The 16,512-nt window shown below is 44.9% G+C and overlaps 2 protein-coding genes across 2 annotated transcripts; both read right to left on the reverse strand.

The window, feature by feature from the left end:
* Window positions 1–5,512: 5,512 nt before the first annotated feature.
* LOC117731977 (parapinopsin-like) lies at window positions 5,513–7,274 on the reverse strand. Its single transcript, XM_034534560.1, has 4 exons — window positions 6,923–7,274; window positions 6,229–6,557; window positions 5,831–6,076; window positions 5,513–5,668 (listed from the first exon to the last, which is right to left on the reverse strand). The coding sequence occupies exons 1-4, from the start codon at window positions 7,272–7,274 to the stop codon at window positions 5,513–5,515; spliced, it is 1,083 nt and encodes a 360-aa protein (XP_034390451.1).
* A 607-nt stretch (window positions 7,275–7,881) lies between these two features.
* nt5dc3 (5'-nucleotidase domain containing 3) lies at window positions 7,882–15,812 on the reverse strand. The gene is made up of 14 exons (XM_034536024.1): window positions 15,409–15,812; window positions 14,420–14,604; window positions 14,105–14,179; window positions 13,918–13,973; window positions 13,620–13,710; window positions 13,391–13,528; window positions 12,476–12,536; window positions 12,168–12,270; window positions 11,055–11,156; window positions 10,799–10,880; window positions 10,613–10,699; window positions 9,341–9,481; window positions 9,182–9,246; window positions 7,882–9,069 (listed from the first exon to the last, which is right to left on the reverse strand). Exons 1-14 carry the CDS (start codon window positions 15,692–15,694, stop codon window positions 8,805–8,807), a joined length of 1,737 nt encoding a protein of 578 aa, XP_034391915.1. The 5' UTR covers window positions 15,695–15,812; the 3' UTR covers window positions 7,882–8,804.
* Between the last annotated feature and the right edge of the window lie 700 nt (window positions 15,813–16,512).

Here is a 16,512-nt window from a genome sequence, read left to right on the forward strand (position 1 = left end):
CAAAAAAATTGTAAATATTTCAGAGTTAAACACACTTTATTTCGAAACATCCATCCATCCATCCATTATCACCCGCTTATCCGGGGTCGGGTCGCGGTGGCAGAAGGTTCAGCAGGCCGACCCAGGCTTCCCTCTCACCCGCAACACTTTCCAGCTCATTCTGGGGGATGCCGAGGCGTTCCAAGGCCAGCCGGGAGATATAATCCCTCCAGCGTGTCCTCAGTCTTCCCCGGGGCCTCCTACCAGTTGGACGTGCCCGGAAAACCTCTAATGGGAGGCGTCCAGGAGGCATCCTGACTAGATGCCCGAACCACCTCAGCTGACTCCTTTCGACATGAAGGAGCAGCGACTCGACTCCAAGCTCCCCCCTGATGTCCAACCTCCTTACCCTATCTCTAAGGCTGAGCCCGGCCACCCTACGGAGGAAACTCATTTTGGCCGCTTGTATCCGAGATCTCGTTCTTTCGGTCATGACCCAGAGTTCGTGACCATAGGTGAGGGTTGGAACGTAGACCGACCAGTAAATGGAGAGCTTTGCCTTCCGGCTCAGCTCCCTCTTCACCAAGACGGACCGATACAGCGCCTGTTTTACTGCTGCAGCCGCACCGATCCGCCTGTCGATCTCCCGCTCCACCTTACCCTCACTCGTGAACAAGACCCCGAGATACTTGAACTCCTTCGCTTGGGGTAGGCAGTTTGCCCCCACCTGGAGGGAGCAATCCGCCGGTTTCCGGCAGAGCACCATGGCCTCAGATTTGGAGGTGCTAACTCTCATCCCTGCCGCTTCGCACTCGGCTGCAAAACGCCCCAGTGAATGCTGGAGGTCACGGTCCGAGGAGGCAAACAGGACCACATCATCCGCGAACAGCAGAGAGGCGATCCCGAGACTCCCGAACCGGATCCTCTCTGCCCCCTGGCTGCGCCTAGATATCCTGTCCATGAAGGTCACGAACAGGACCGGTGATAAAAGGCAGCCCTGGTGGAGGCCAACACCCACCGGGAACGTATCTGACTTACTACCGAGGATACGAACACAGCTCCTACTGCAGGCGTACAGAGACCGGATGGCCCGTGCCAACGGGTCCGGCACCCCATACTCCCGCAGCACCCCCCACAAAACCCCCCGAGGGACCCGGTCGAAAGCCTTCTCCAGGTCTACAAAGCACATGTAAACTGGTTGGGCAAACTCCCAGGACCCCTCCAGTAATCTTGCGAGGGTAAAGAGCTGGTCCACTGTTCCACGACCGGGACGGAATCCGCACTGTTCGTCTTGAATCCGAGGTTCGACAAGCGGTCGGAGCCTCCTCTCCAGCACCCTGGCATAAGCTTTTCCCGGGAGGCTGAGCAGTGTGATACCACGATAGTTCGAGCACACTCTCCGGTCCCCCTTCTTGAAGATGGGAACCACCACCCCGGTCTGCCAGTCCATGGGCACTGTTCCCGACCCCCATGCAACACTGAAAAGGCGTGTCAACCAAGACAGCCCAACAATGTCCAGCGCTTTCAGCATCTCAGGGCGGATCTCATCCACCCCTGGCGCCTTGCCACCAAGGAGCTTTTTGACTACCTTAGCAACCTCTGCCAGGGATATGGGTGAAACCACCCCAAAGTCTTCCGGTGCTGCACCCTCTCCGGGGGACATGTTGGCCGGGTTTAGGAGTTCCTCAAAGTGCTCTTTCCACCACCCGACGATGTCCCCAGTCCGGGTCAGCAGTTTCCCCCCCCTGCTGAGAACAGCCTGGGGTAGACCCTGCTTTCCCTTCCTGAGCCGTCGGATGGTTTGCCAGAACTTCCTTGAGGCCAACTGAAAGTCCTTCTCCATGGCCTCCCCGAACTCCCATGCCCGAGTTTTAGCCTCCGCGACCATCGCAGCTGCAGCCCTTCTGGCCCGCCGGTACCCGTCAGCTGCTTCAGGAGACCCCTGGGCCAGCCAGGCCCGAAAGGCCTCCTTCAGTTTGACGGCTTCCCTCACCCCCGGTGTCCACCATCGGGTTCTCGGGTTGCCGCCACGACAGGCACCGATGACCTTCCGGCCACAGCCCCGAGCAGCCGCGTCCACAATAGAGGCTTTGAACAAGGTCCACTCCGATTCCATGTCCCCAGCCTCCCTCGGGATTTGTGAGAAGTTCTTCCGGAGGTGGGAGTTGAAGACCTCCCGGACAGGATCCTCTGCCAGAAGTTCCCAGTTCACCCTCACTACACGTTGGGGCTTGCCAGGTCTTTCTAGCCGACTCCCCCGCCATCTGATCCAACTCACCACCAGGTGGTGATCAGTTGACAGCTCTGCTCCTCTCTTCACCCGAGTGTCCAAGACATACGGCCGCAGATCAGATGATACGATTACAAAGTCGATCATTGATCTCCGGCCTAAGGTGTTCTGGTACCAGGTACACTTATGAGCCACCTTATGTTCGAACATGGTGTTCGTTATGCACAGAAGTCCAACAACAAAACACCATTCGGGTTCAGATCGGGCAAGCCGTTCCTCCCAATCACACCCCGCCAGGTTTCTCTGTCATTGCCCACGTGAGCGTTGAAGTCTCCCAGGAGAACTATGGAGTTGGCAGGCGGCGCCCTTTCCAGGACCCCTCCCACCGACTCCAAGAAGGCCGGATACTCCGAAATGCTGTTCGGTGCATAAGCACAAACAACAGTCAGAGCCTTACTCCCCGCAACCCGTAGGCGCAGGGAGGCGACCCTCTCGTTCCCCGGGGAAAACTCCAACACAGCGGCGCTCAGCTGGGGGCTCGTGAGTATCCCCACTCCCGCCCGGCGCCTCTCACCCTGGGCAACTCCAGAAAAGGACAAAGTCCAACCCTTCTCCAGGAGCTTGGTTCCAGAGCCCATGCTGTGTGTGGAGGTGAGCCCAACTATATCTAGCTGGTACCGCTCCACCTCCTGCACCAGCTCCGGCTCTTTCCCCGCTAGTGAGGTGACGTTCCACGTCCCTAGAGCTAGTCTATGCCGCCGGCGATCGGCCCGCCCAGGTCTTCCGCCTGGCAAGGTAGCTTCAGTCCGTGGGCTGCTATTCATCAGGGTTTATTGAACCGCTCTTAGTCTGGGCTCTTCCCCAAGACCTGTTTGCCTTGGGAGACCCTACCAGGGGCTGATGCCCCGGACAACATAGCTCCCAGGATCACTGAGCCACTCAAACTCCTCCACCACGTTAAGGTAGCGATTCATAGGAGGAATCTGATTTCGAAACAGATTCACATTTACAATATTTACATCAAACGGCTCAAACATGGGGGATCAGGACAAAATAATCAGCAAAACAACAAAATTAACCAGACTATTTCTTTGAACATAAAAAAATACTCAAAAACATCCTGACATATTTCCAAAAGACTTTTCAGAAACATTACATTAGGGCATCCACCACTAAATGAGTTTATAATAAAATCACTTATAGTGTTCACCTTTTCTTCTTTTTTTTACAGCTAAAATGAGTTACCGGTAATTCACTCTTCAAGCTACACTCCATACCACATAATGTCAAAGAGACACATTTATTGAAAAGAGAAAAAAAAAAGGAAATTTAGCTCAGATTCCCCTCGATTTGTCTCGATCTTCTTTGGGATGTTTCCCCACCTTGATTGGAGTCCTCCTGTAGTTAATTCAACTGATTGGACAGGGTGTCCAATAAGCACTCGCAGCTGACAATGCTTCTGAGAACAAAAACCCAGCCAAGAGGTGGAAGGAAAAGCCTGCATAACTCACAAACCGGATTATGTCAAGGTGCAGCGCTGAGGAAGGCTACACAATCCTTTCTGCTGCTTTCAACATTCTCATGAGCGCATTTAATTTTCAACCAGAACTTTTCCAAGCACTTCCTGGCCAAACTGAACAATCTGGAGAGAAGGGCCTTGTTAAGAGAGGTAACCAAGAAGCCAATGGACCTACTGGCTGAGCTCCCCATGGGAGACAGTTCAGCCATCACTGATCTGGACTTTATGGCAGAGTGTCCAGATCGAAGAAGTGAAAGACACACGAAAGCGCCTAAAGGACTCTCAGACTGAGAAAAAAGATGCTGGCTGTTTGCAATCAATTATAAGGGTCATATCTGGAGTAAACCGGAACATGAGATATTGTAATAGTTTTTTGGGGTAAAATAAGGATTGTCAGATTGACAGAAGTTTATTGTGAAACGCTACTAAAGCGAATCATGGTGTAAGAAAAGGAAAACCTGAAGTCAAGTAAATCAATATTTACTCCCCTTAGATAAAAAAAAATGATTTCCCTAGTTACTCACTATAAAGTTAAGACTCTTTAATTGTTTCCCTTTTTTTTTTTTTCAATCTTCTTTTCTGGTGACTCAGTTTCGTGAGTAAGACACAACGTCTTGAGTTTGAAACAGGGACCGTCTAATTCTTCTGAAGTTTCTATAAAAAAATGAACACAAATATGAAACAGACCACAGAAAAGACAAGCTAAGAAAAAGGAAGTATCTCACTGCCTGAACATGCACACGGTGAGCTGTGCAGCAGGCTTGCTTAAGTGCACCCACATCTCATGTATTTTGTGTAACTGATTTCTATTCATTGTTGTTCTTATATATTAAGCCAGCCATACAATATGAGGAAGAGCATATTGTGATAAATAATTCCACTGAGTAAATCCCGTATTCACAGAGGTGCTCACGAGTGAAATGTTGCCTGTATACACTGCAGCAATCTAATCGTCTATGTTTTGCGCTGCAGACTTCTAGGAGGTCAAATCGATTATGAAGGAGCTGGCTATTGTTGACATTGATTACATTTTCTTTAACATATAAAACATATGGGAAGAGGTGACGTGACGTGCAGTATGATAATAACTAATAGAATCTGAATATTTGTTTAGAATGAAATAATCTTGAAAGTATCTTTTCACACTATAAACAGGTCAAAGTGAATTTTATTTATAAACAGAAATTCAGGGGTCAAAGGTTTCACTTCCTCATAGTCTCTCTCTCTCTCTCTCTCTCTCTCTCTCTTTCTCTCTCTCCATCCATCCCGGCTGCAATTGACTTCCCATAGTCTTGTTTAAAATGCAGGATCTCCTTTTTTTCTGGGGCTAGTTTCACACATGCATACAGTATACACCTGCAAACATCAGTATGAAAGAGGTAACAGTGTACTGATCTAAACAAATCACATAAATAAAACCACCTTACTGAATAATCTGAAACAATTGGATGGAGAATAACTACAGGAACACCTTGCAATGTAATGCAATTTATTAAAATACCAAAACAAATTAATTTCAGATGAATCAGCTCTTTTATCATCTAACAGGGGAAGAAAATAAGCACTATTTGGGGTGGATTGGTTTGGATTGCATTAACATGTTTCACAAGGTTTTCCATTTGTTTTTTTCCACCTCCTCTAAATCAGCTACCAGTTACTGAGCTGATCCAGTTCCCACTGGGCTGCAGTGAAAACCTCTCTGAGACGTGGGCCTGGAGATGTGCAGGTCTGCGTCCTTGATGAGGCACCGACGAACGCCGACGATGTGTTTTTGCTGGAGGCGGTCACAGAGGCAACACCTTGCTGTGCGAGTTGACGTTCCTGCCTAAGGAAGTCAGTCGGCTCCTCTTGTTCAAGGAGTGCATGTTGATGTTGACGGTGGTGGGCATATGGGCAATGTAGCGGCCGCACGACAGCATCTCCAGAGTGGCATCACGGAACTGTTGGACGTATAAAAAAAGAAAAGAAAAGAACATTCGGGAAATATATGAAGCATCAAGTTCACGAGCAATTCAAATAATTGTGCCTTGTGTATAAGTATTTATGCACACTCAGCATTTGCATCTCAATGATAGAAGCAGATATACACTTCAGCTGCTTACCTGCTTGTTGGTAAGGAAGTAGATAATGGGGTTATAGACCGGGCTGGTCTTGGCAAAGTACATGGGCATGGTGGCGACCAGTGGAGGGATGTAGAGGGTTGGATCCACGACAACCACCACTGACAGTGCCGTGTAGGGCAGCCAGCAAACAAAAAAAGCTATGATCATAGAGAGGACCATGTTGATGGCGTGATCATTCTCCTTCTGGCTGGAACGCCCACCCTGGAGCTCCACACTCCTGTTCAGCTACAAGTAGTAAGAACATTTCACACCCGTTAACAGCTATTTAAAGCCTGTGTTAGTCTGTAGGCGGTAAATTGCAAACAGACGAGGAATTTAAAATCTAGCTCTAATGGTGTAAAAGTGTAATAAATACACAGACACCGCCATGAGCCCACCTTATTCATGGATGTGAGCATTTTGGAGTAGCAGTAGATGATGACCGCAACAGGTAAAATGAAGCAGAGGAGCGTGTAGAGGATGAGGTAGCTGTAGTTGCTCCACGATCTCTCCTCCCAGGCCAGAGAGCAGGAGGTCTGGACTCCCTCCGGTCCGTAGGAGCTCCAGCCAAATAACGGAGCCACCGCCCAAAACAAGCAGAAGATCCAGACAATTAGCAGCCCGTGGAGGCTTCTCCGCATGCTCAACTTGAGGCCATTTCTCGGTTTACACACCATGTTGTAACGCTCGTAGGCAAGCAGGGTGAGAGTGCAGAGTGACACCAGACCTGGGAAAGAGGGATATGTTTAAAATCTCAAGTTGCACTCACTTTTTCTCATTGCCCTTCTCAGGGATTGAACATCAATATCTTTACAACAAATGGGCAATGTCATCAACTGAGGATACGTTGTATTACAGTTTGAGTCCAAAGTCAAGAGTGAACTTCGGTCAGTTGAACAAATATGGAAATAAACATGACATTTGCAAGATCTGATTACAGTAGAGGGACATCAAACAGAGGCCTACCACATGAATATATTTGTAAAGCCACAACAAATTCTGAGATTGCGAAACAAAAAGATAAATATTCTACCCTTAAGATTGTGTTTTACAGTGACACAGAGAAAACAAACAAACAAACACTCCACTTACCAAAATAATTGACTGCGAATCCTTGAAACACGCAGGCTGTGTGGCCGATAAAGAAGGAGCCTTGGTAGTTGGTGATGGTGACGATCAGGGAGCCGCACAGGCCTATCATGAGGTCCGACACCGCGAGGCTGAGGATGAAAATGTTCATGGGCTGGAGGAGCGACGGATTCCTCAGCAACACGGTTATGACGAGAACATTGTTAAAAACGGATAACACCGTGTTGATGAACATGAGGAAGGAGAGTATACTGTAGCCCACCCGAGGGAAGATGGTGGGCGTAAAAGTCACCATCTCGGGGTGGATGGATGGAGGAGGAGAGCCGGAGCTCAACAGCGTGCTGTTGCTGTCCATGGTGCCTATATGAAGTCCAGCTTTGGTGGAACAACTGTGAGGCCAGAGACTGAACTCGCGGACACTCAGCTCGAGACACAGCATCATCGATCTTATCATTTCTGATCCCTCTAAAACTCGGCTTTGCTTATTTTCTAAGAACTCACGATTGTGCACCTGTCTGATCGAGAAATCCCCAAATGCAATATGCGAAATTGGTCCGTAACACGATTTGAATGGATTAGTCCCAATAAACCCTCTGCAATAATGGTAATTAGAAAGTAGACGGATATTAAGGAGTGATGAATTAGCCCTGACATTTAATTTTCGAATTACTTCTTCCTTTTGTTGTTGATACAGCTAATAGAAAAGGAAAAAGCAGCATAGTACAAATGGATTACACGTTAAATAAACACATACCTGCTAATCTAATTACATAACAAGTATCCAACCATATAAATTTGCTTTGAATTCATGACTCGGATCATTAGGCCTAATCCATTTTAATAAACAGTGAAATAAAAATACACTTCATATTTTAAACTACAGAAACACAAATAAACAATGAGGTTTTGGTTGTAGCCACGGATATTTAAGGGTTCCCCATTTCCAAATGATATATCAAATACATTCTTCTTAAGCCTTTATTCCAGCACATGTAAAAACATGTCACATGTTTTCTGCAGAAGTGTGAAACCCAATGGAACTCATGCCTGAACAGATCAAATAGCAACACTCTTGCTAAATATAACACAAATGCTCTATTTTTTCCTGACTAATAAGAACATTTCTCACGTGCTAAAATTAGACTTGATGTGTGGAACCCGTTCAGACAATTAAATACAAAGATCTCAGGCCATAAATGTGCAGTTCAAAATGAGATGAACCAAGATGTAACATTTGAAAAGCTTCATTACCACAGATTACATTAGACTATAGCAAAAATACACACATTGCAGTAATGCCACAAAGTAGATTAAGGCAGCAGAGTTTGTAATGTAAATGTCCCATCTGAGTATTCCCATTTCACTGACAGTCTAGTCCAGTGTCTCTCTAGTTTTACTGACACAAAGGATAGGAAAAAATGCAAAGGTAATCTTCCATTTACACTCCAGAGACACATAATAGAGACGATGCGTGACTGCCCCCCGTTGTTTAGACTGTGTAAATCCAGCATCTTTGCATACATTCTTACAATACCTCTCACACACACACACACACACACACACACTCACACAATCAGTGCATTCAATGTTTCAAATTCTGTGTGACTAAAATGTAAAGTACAAAGTGTCCATTTCTTAAATGAAAACATAACGTAATATAATAATAATGTGTTAAGTTAAGTGTCCTTTTGCTTAAATAGCACAAATCCACTGGTCCTCTTAAAGACTGACTTTAACGTTTGTAACTAACTAGTTTAAAGTCCAATTAACATCAACAGTCTACTTGATTGTTACTAGTTAAACATCTTAAAATGTAGCATGCATCTTCTAAAATTAAATAAGTCAGCAATGGAGATCAAGTCTCTCTCTCTCTCTCTCTCTCTCTCTAATCGGAGTCTGCGTTCATCTTGCTGAGCTGAGAGGAGACGCTAATACCAGCAGGACCGTGTTCAGGCCAGAAGGGGGCCTCGTGCTGCAGGGGGGTGCGGCGAGGGAAAAAGGTGTGCTGGAAGTCGTAGTTGAGCAGGCAGCTGATGGAGGCCATGTAGATGTCCGCAAAGCGCGAGAGCCGGCGTGAGAAGTAGGTGGGGTTGTGGTACGTCCGGAAGAGACTCCCGAACTGAGAGTTGAAGATGTCCTTCGTCTGTGACCTGCCATGAAAACACATTCATACCATCGAGATGAGATTACATCAGCTCCACGAGATCTCAATAAATGAACTGCTCTCTATTCTATACATTTTTATTTTATTATCTCCACTACCTCATGGCTTCTCGCTCTTGTATCCACTCCTCCACGACGGCTTGAGATGCTGCATCCCTGTGCACCTGTTTGGGAGCCGTGCAAAGAAGTTAAGCTCACACATTGGAGGATAGAGGCACAGAGGGAAGGACACATGTGTTTTACATAACGTCTCCTGACCTGCATCTGCTCGATAAGTCCAGTCAGCGCCTGTAACCAGGCCATCATGTGCATGTACTGCTCCGTGTTCATGATCTTGATCTCCTTCCTCAGCTCAGGGATGATGGCGCCCGTCCTCCAGCCATGTTTCAGTGTCAGATCCTGCAAAGCAAAGGACCGGAATTGTCAATGATTCAGGAAATCGTGTGAGTTGTAGGCTTTAAGTACATATTATACAGCACAGCCAGAATGCTATTGTATTTATGCTGTTATACCACAGTGTCGTGCTAACATTTATGATTACCTGCTGAGACAACTACGACATAAAAACACCACGCCGGCAGCACCGCTGCAATGCCGCACAGGATCTGTGTGACTGCACAGTCTCAGTGGGCCTAGTGTTCAGTACTCAGATGAATATGACAATGCTCACTACCCCAAACACAAGATGGAATTAAAATTCATATTCCCCTAAAGCTCATTAGGTAACAAGTGCAAACCAATTAAAACGAAAGTCAGAAGCAAATAAGACAGACGAGAGCGGAATTGGAAGAGAGAATTTCTTTGGGGAGGGATTCTTCTGTGTACTTGGATAATCAAATAAATCTGCATAAAACTGGAATAAAACATGGCTTCATCCCTCCCTCCCCTGTAACTCAGAGATGCTTCTGCTCTGTGACCGTAAGCTGTTGTTGGTGTAAAATACAAACGCCATGTTCCATCTTCCTAAACGAGACGTTTGACAGCTGGCTGCCCGCCACCGGCAAGGAATTATTATCACCAAAGATGTAAACTCTACGTTTCATTATCACCATTTGCACCTGATCAGACACATTAATATATCCAAGTCATTATAGCTCATTGTGACTCAGTGAAATGTCAGTTTGTTTAGCGCAGATGAAGGGCGGGTTGCTGGGTTACAGATATAAAAAGGTAAATATTCTTGGTACACATGGTAGATGTTATATATGAGGAGAAAATACCTGTCAACCAAACCCACTGCAGTGCGACGGTAACTGTGTTATAATGCATGAATAATTACTTTCTCAACCCATATTTTTTACTGTCTTTGTCGAGCATTCGCTCAGTATCTCATTATAGTATTCTTTCAGACAGTTCCGATTTAGGCGGTTGCATATACAAATTAACTAATTTCAGGAGAAACCTTCTCATCTGAAATGGAGCATGGTCAAAGCAGGGTTCCGCTCTTTGTTCATAATGTCGTAATTGTTCACAATGCATGGTTTGTGTGCTTGTAATGAGCCCTTTGTAGTAAATATGGATGCTGCTTACTGCCAAGTCACTGTAGATGTGATCACCGAAGTAGAGCACTTTGGATCCTCTCCAGCCGGTGAGTCTCAGGAACTCATAAAGGTTTCCCTACAGTGATCAAACACAGAGTTTTAAAAAAAATTAAAAATGAACCATATATTTTATTAAGTGTATCCAGGTGACGTTTTTCAGAAATTATGGGAACACCTGTTTGTAGATCTTCCCTTTTTCCAACTTGTGAATCCTGTCCCACTGCAATGCACCTTTGTCTGTCACTCGCCTGAAAGGTCTGGTGAAAAAAAACAAAAAGACACATTTGACCCAATATTGGCAGCTCCTAAACAAACAGATAAAAAGATATTTGCACATTGATTATGTGTCCAACTAATAAACGCGGTAACTGCAGGCAACGTGGCCCAGTGGGGTGAAGGAGGCCCAGCATTGCACAAACTTAAGCACTTACTTCCTCCTGTCATTGAAGAAACCAGGTTTGTCAGCCTGAACTATCACAACGTCAAACAGGTCTCGCCAGTCCTTCCCTACGATGTAGTTCATTCCTCGGTTCCTGAGGACAAAGATTCGAGACGTTAGCTTGTGTGCGACATCGTGAGGGTGTTGGAACAAACACTTGTACGTAAAGCAATAAATACTCCCAGTTTAGATAAAACTCAATGAAACTGCCACGTTACTTTCATCATATCGGTCATTTCACATCTATCCTCCTGTGTGAATTAAACACTTGACAAATTAAGTGAAAAACCTCATTTGGGAATACAAATGTTCTCATTTAAATAAGACCTCTAGCGCATAATCTAATTTTTTCATTCAAATATGTGCTTGTTATTATCAATTTAGACAAAGTAATGGTGTATATTACAATATCTCAACATGTTAAGATATTGTAATATACACCATTACTTTGTCTAAATTGATAATAACGACAATTCAAAGACAACAAATTCAAAGACAATATATAATAATATTGAATTATCGGCCAGCCCTGTTTCAAAAAAGGAACAGCGCACATCCAAACCCAGTTAGGTACAGCTGCTGGACAAACAACAGCAACAAAGGAAAAGGACAGGCTGGGGAGGCCAAAATCATAAATAGGTTGTAAACATGTTTTTTTGTTGTTTTTTTAAACCTTTATTTAACCAGCGTTAATACCATACCATGTTTGAATATGGATCTGAGAGGACATCATGGTAAAAACAGGGGAACTTCAGTGTGTGTACAGCCTCTCCTTTTCCTTTGGTCCATGTTCAGCTGTAACAACTGAAGGTAATAAACCTTTAAATCAAGGACACAGGTTTGATGTTTTGGGGCTCTGGGAAGCCTCCCGAGGTTGAATATGCGTCGCTAGTCATTTTGCACTTCCGAAGCGGGTCATAGTCAATGACTTATAATGAATTACAAATACTTGCGGATAGAAAGCCCTTTGAAGTGTGCTTGCCTAACCACAAAAGGTTGAGGCATTAAACAATGGCATCAATTAAATATTAGCACAGCGATACAAGGCAGTGTTAATTCTTCTCAATTAATCACAGCAACAATCACTCGCGCTCCGTTCGCTTACACAAAGTCAAATGGGCTATTGGTAATGAGGAACATCTTTTTCCCATGCTCGGACAGCTTCTTCAGCACAGCATGGCTTTGCTCGCCATAGCAAATGTATTTCTCTAGAAAATGAGAAAACAGAGAGGTGGGTGATGGTGATATAATTTGCACAGACAAAACTCTGTTTGTTTTTTTATTTGTACTATATCAAAGCCTCATTACTTCTGAATTAATTGTTTAAGTCTTGGCACCAACTTAGATGTGGCCATATTACGTACTAAATTCTGGCTCAAACAAAGTAAAAGGCTATAAATCACAGGACATTACCAATATCTGCCTCCACGGCTCGGTACATGATGCCCTTGACGTGAACGTCTCTAATGGCTTCCTGTGAAGAGGAAAAAGTGAAGCCAGGAAGTCAGGACTTAGACACAATGTTAACATTCAGCTGCAGGAGCAACACTTTACTCTGTGTGTAAACGGTTGACTTGAAAGAACAAAGACAGTGCATCTATGAATACAAATTCAATATAAAGAACGCCGTCCCTGGAGTTCAGTTGCTTTGGTGACACAGTGAGAGTTTCCAAAAAAAAGGTCAAAAGTGTAACCTGCGCTTTTGAATCAGTGCATGAGTAAATAGACTCTCCCGTGAGATATTGCACAATAAAGGGCAAACATAAAGGACGTTTATCATAGCCAAAGACTATTTGATTTACGCTAAAGTCAAAAGGAAATGCGAGGGAAAGAGTTAAGGCTGCATAATAAAACAGACTTGGCAGGAGAAAAAAAAAAAGAGATGAAGCGGGTGTCCTTGAAAAGATATGAGAGCCACTCGTGGAACCGAGGGCGCGTTTGAGGGCTTTTAATGACATCGATCTGTCAAAAATGCTCCACTGTCACACACAGAATAGACGGGACCAGCATGACAGCTGCCCTCAGAGGGAGAAGGCAGCGCTGGTTTCTCTCCGCTCTCCGTCTGAAGCAGCAGAGCCACCAGAGAACAGAGGCAGATGGCTGGAGGCGGGCTTGCCTGACTAAAATTAGACTCCTGTTTTCACGGCTAAAATTAAGACTGGATTGAATGGCTGGAGTATCACAGCACACTGCGAACATGTACGCATTAACATGTATGAATATGTGTCTTTACACACGTTGACCCCTGAGAGATACAGCAAATGGGTGCAAATATTGAATGCCGACATTGATCAAAGTCACACAACAATAATAACAACGGTAGTTCACCTTCACGTCTTTGTAGAGATGCACTGGCTCATAGTCGATGTTGTGCCTCATGAAGAAGTCATTGACACAAGACAGGAGAGTCATCTCGGGCAGGGAGAATATGTCCATGAACTGTTTCATGGTGTGGCCGTGGGAACTCTGCGGGACAGGGATCAACGTCATTATATTCAGCCGATTGCATTTCTGCAGCGTCGGCCTCGTCACAGGCGAGAGAGGGAATGATCGTCACCTTGCCATAGAAGTCGCTCATGTTCTCGAGAGGTACGTGACAACCGTCATACATGGCAATTACTTCCTCTTCAGGGACTGGATCAAGACCCCTGTCGAAGAAACACAAAATATGAAATCCTTGGACAATAACGTTTTCATTTGTATCGTGCCACAGATGTGCAGCGTTGCCCCTTCACTATCTGAATCTGTAGCCTGGTGAGAAGCGGCATGTTAGGCTCACACAGGGCTGTGTGTTCTTCAGTGTGTTATTCATTACCTACTACACTGAAGTGAGAAATAACACAGTGCACACATACCTGTATACAGTTCCCAACTGGATGTAGTGAAAAGCATCTATCTTCATCAGCAGCCCCTGTTTCAAATCATTGAATATTTTCCACAAAAATTATCACTTCATAAGAACTGAACCGTGCGGTACAATTGGTGCAAAATATAAAACAACGGTCAGTTTTTGAGTGAGAAAAGCAAAGACCTTCTTCTCACCTTCTGAACATCGTAGTGAAGTCCTCTTACAGCAAAATTAGGAATATACTCGTACTTTCTCAGACCCTCTGGATACTAATACGAAAGAAAATCAAATATTTTAGTGACAACAAAATAGGGAATTACATCTTCTTAATCTTAAAACATTTGAACAACAGAGTGCACCACAAGCCGTACCCATAATCCACCTGTGTAGGTCAAAATGGTGCTCGGTGGTGCGACACAGTTTAAACCTTAGATGTGATGTGATTATTCTGATCATTATCTCTCTAATATATAAACGTCTGAAGTGCCAAGTGAACACTGTGAACACACCCTGTGGTTAGTGATAAGAATGTCCCGGGCTATGTTGAAGATGAGGGTGTGCAGGTGCCTGGAGTAGAAAGCCAGGGTGTAGTCGTAGTCGAAGCCGTAGATCTCCGTGTCTCGTAGGCTCATCTCGTTGTTGGCAAAAATGGTGTCAGGGTTGATGGAGTTGGTGAAAATGGCCGGGATCAAAGCTAAGAGGAGAGAAACACATGGGGTGGCTTTACAGTTTCCTTCCGTTTCAGAATATGATGTGTTGTTATGACAGAATGGCATATCTCAGGACAGACGTACATATATGTCTTAAAGGTGGTGGATAAATCATTTTGATCTGGTGTCTGAACAGGGCCAGTACACATCTGTCAATGTATGTTTCTCCTGTCACTATTCTAATAAATACAAGTACGCATGGTGTACTTGTGATGTGTCTGGAGTTTAGTCACTTCCTACTATCCACTAAACTGCTGCGATATGTTACCAGACACATGCATTATTAATGCAGAATCCAGGAAAGGACACATTATTCGTCTATTTGCTGGAGCTAATGGAAGGTCGGGGTTTCTCCTTCTCGACCAATAAAAGGCTGAAATATTCTCTCAGACATGTTGCCACTTAAGGAAGCCAAAAACAGATCAAATGTTTGGAATGATAACAATAAAAACAAAGTCATGGTAATAACACTTGGTGATTTCTGTTCAACTACAGTTACTGATTTCTATCTTATTATATCTATTTGCTTAGATGTGTCCAAAAACCTTTTGTCCATAAACGTCTGTGCACAGCCAAGCGGATACTGCAGGTCATTCTTGAATTCCAGTATATTTTGTTTGTGTTTACAAAGTAGCATATAGCTTATTGACAATATATTATTTCCACCACATGTGCAGGTTTGGAAGGCTACTATAAGGCGAGGCTGCAGAACTGGTTGGTGCACAAGTCTGCTGTAAACACGCGTAATAACAGCGTAATAAGACAACAACAGTTGCTGCTGTCCATACCTTCAGTCTGCTTCTTGGTCTCGTTGTAAACAGCCCGCAGCCGCTCTGTCATGTCCTGGCCGGCCGAAGAGCTGCGACACACAGATGCTGCGTAGTTTGGGGATCCGGGTCGGTGTGACAGTAATTGACCGACTCCGTGGGCCACCGCACCGAAACTCCGTTTCCATAAGCGAGACGTGCACGGCCGGTGGTGTAAACTCTGTAACACATTACAAAACGCGTTCGCCTTCTGCAGACAGTCCTTGTGCTTCAGGAGAGACGACAGGGGCAAAGACAAGGGCGCCATGACTCTTCGGGTTGCAGCCCGGGTGTAGGTCGCGGTGGGCTGCCGGACCAATGCATGCAGTTCAGCAGCTCTTCTGTAAATACCGAGAGTGTCCCCTGGATGGGTGCTTTTTTTTTTACGTCACTTCCGCGTTTCGCGACGTCCCAGCGAAGCAGCGAATCAGAGGCGGGTGCGTCTTGGAGATCAGTCGCTTCCTACTGTCGAGCAAATAGCTGCGATACAACCCGATACATGCATTTTAATGTGCATAAGCCAGGAGAGGATCGTTACCAGTGAGGCCGGAAGGAGTTTCTGTTTGGTCGAGCATTCAAATACTGGCGATTTAGAATATTTCAGGCATAATGGCACATAATTAAGTCAAATAAACTGTTAGGAATGACACACATAAACATATAATAAATACATTAAAATAAACATAATCACGGGGAGTCCAAATGTGTCCTTTTTAGGGCACACTAGGGAGATACATTTTTTTATAATTGTTTGGAAATATCATTTTGATAAAAAATCGTATTATTCTGTATCACACTGTTGTCTTGATGAGACTATCTTATAAGTTTGATTTAGAAGATATACATAATGACTTAGTAAGTCATCATTATAATATACTACAGAGCGACTGTGGGTCAGTGGGTCAGTGGGTCAGTGGTGGTAGTAGTAGTAGTAGTAGTAGTAGTAGTAGTAGTAGTATGTCTGTCTTTCAATCAGGGGGTTGGTGGTTCAATCCCCGCCCTAGTCGATGTGTCCTTGAGCAAGACACTTAACACTGAATTGCTCCCTGTAGCTGTGTCTACGGTGTATTAATGTAACATGATTGC

This window comes from Cyclopterus lumpus, chromosome 6 (genome assembly GCF_009769545.1).
Source record: "Cyclopterus lumpus isolate fCycLum1 chromosome 6, fCycLum1.pri, whole genome shotgun sequence".
Lineage (NCBI taxonomy): Eukaryota > Metazoa > Chordata > Actinopteri > Perciformes > Cyclopteridae > Cyclopterus > Cyclopterus lumpus.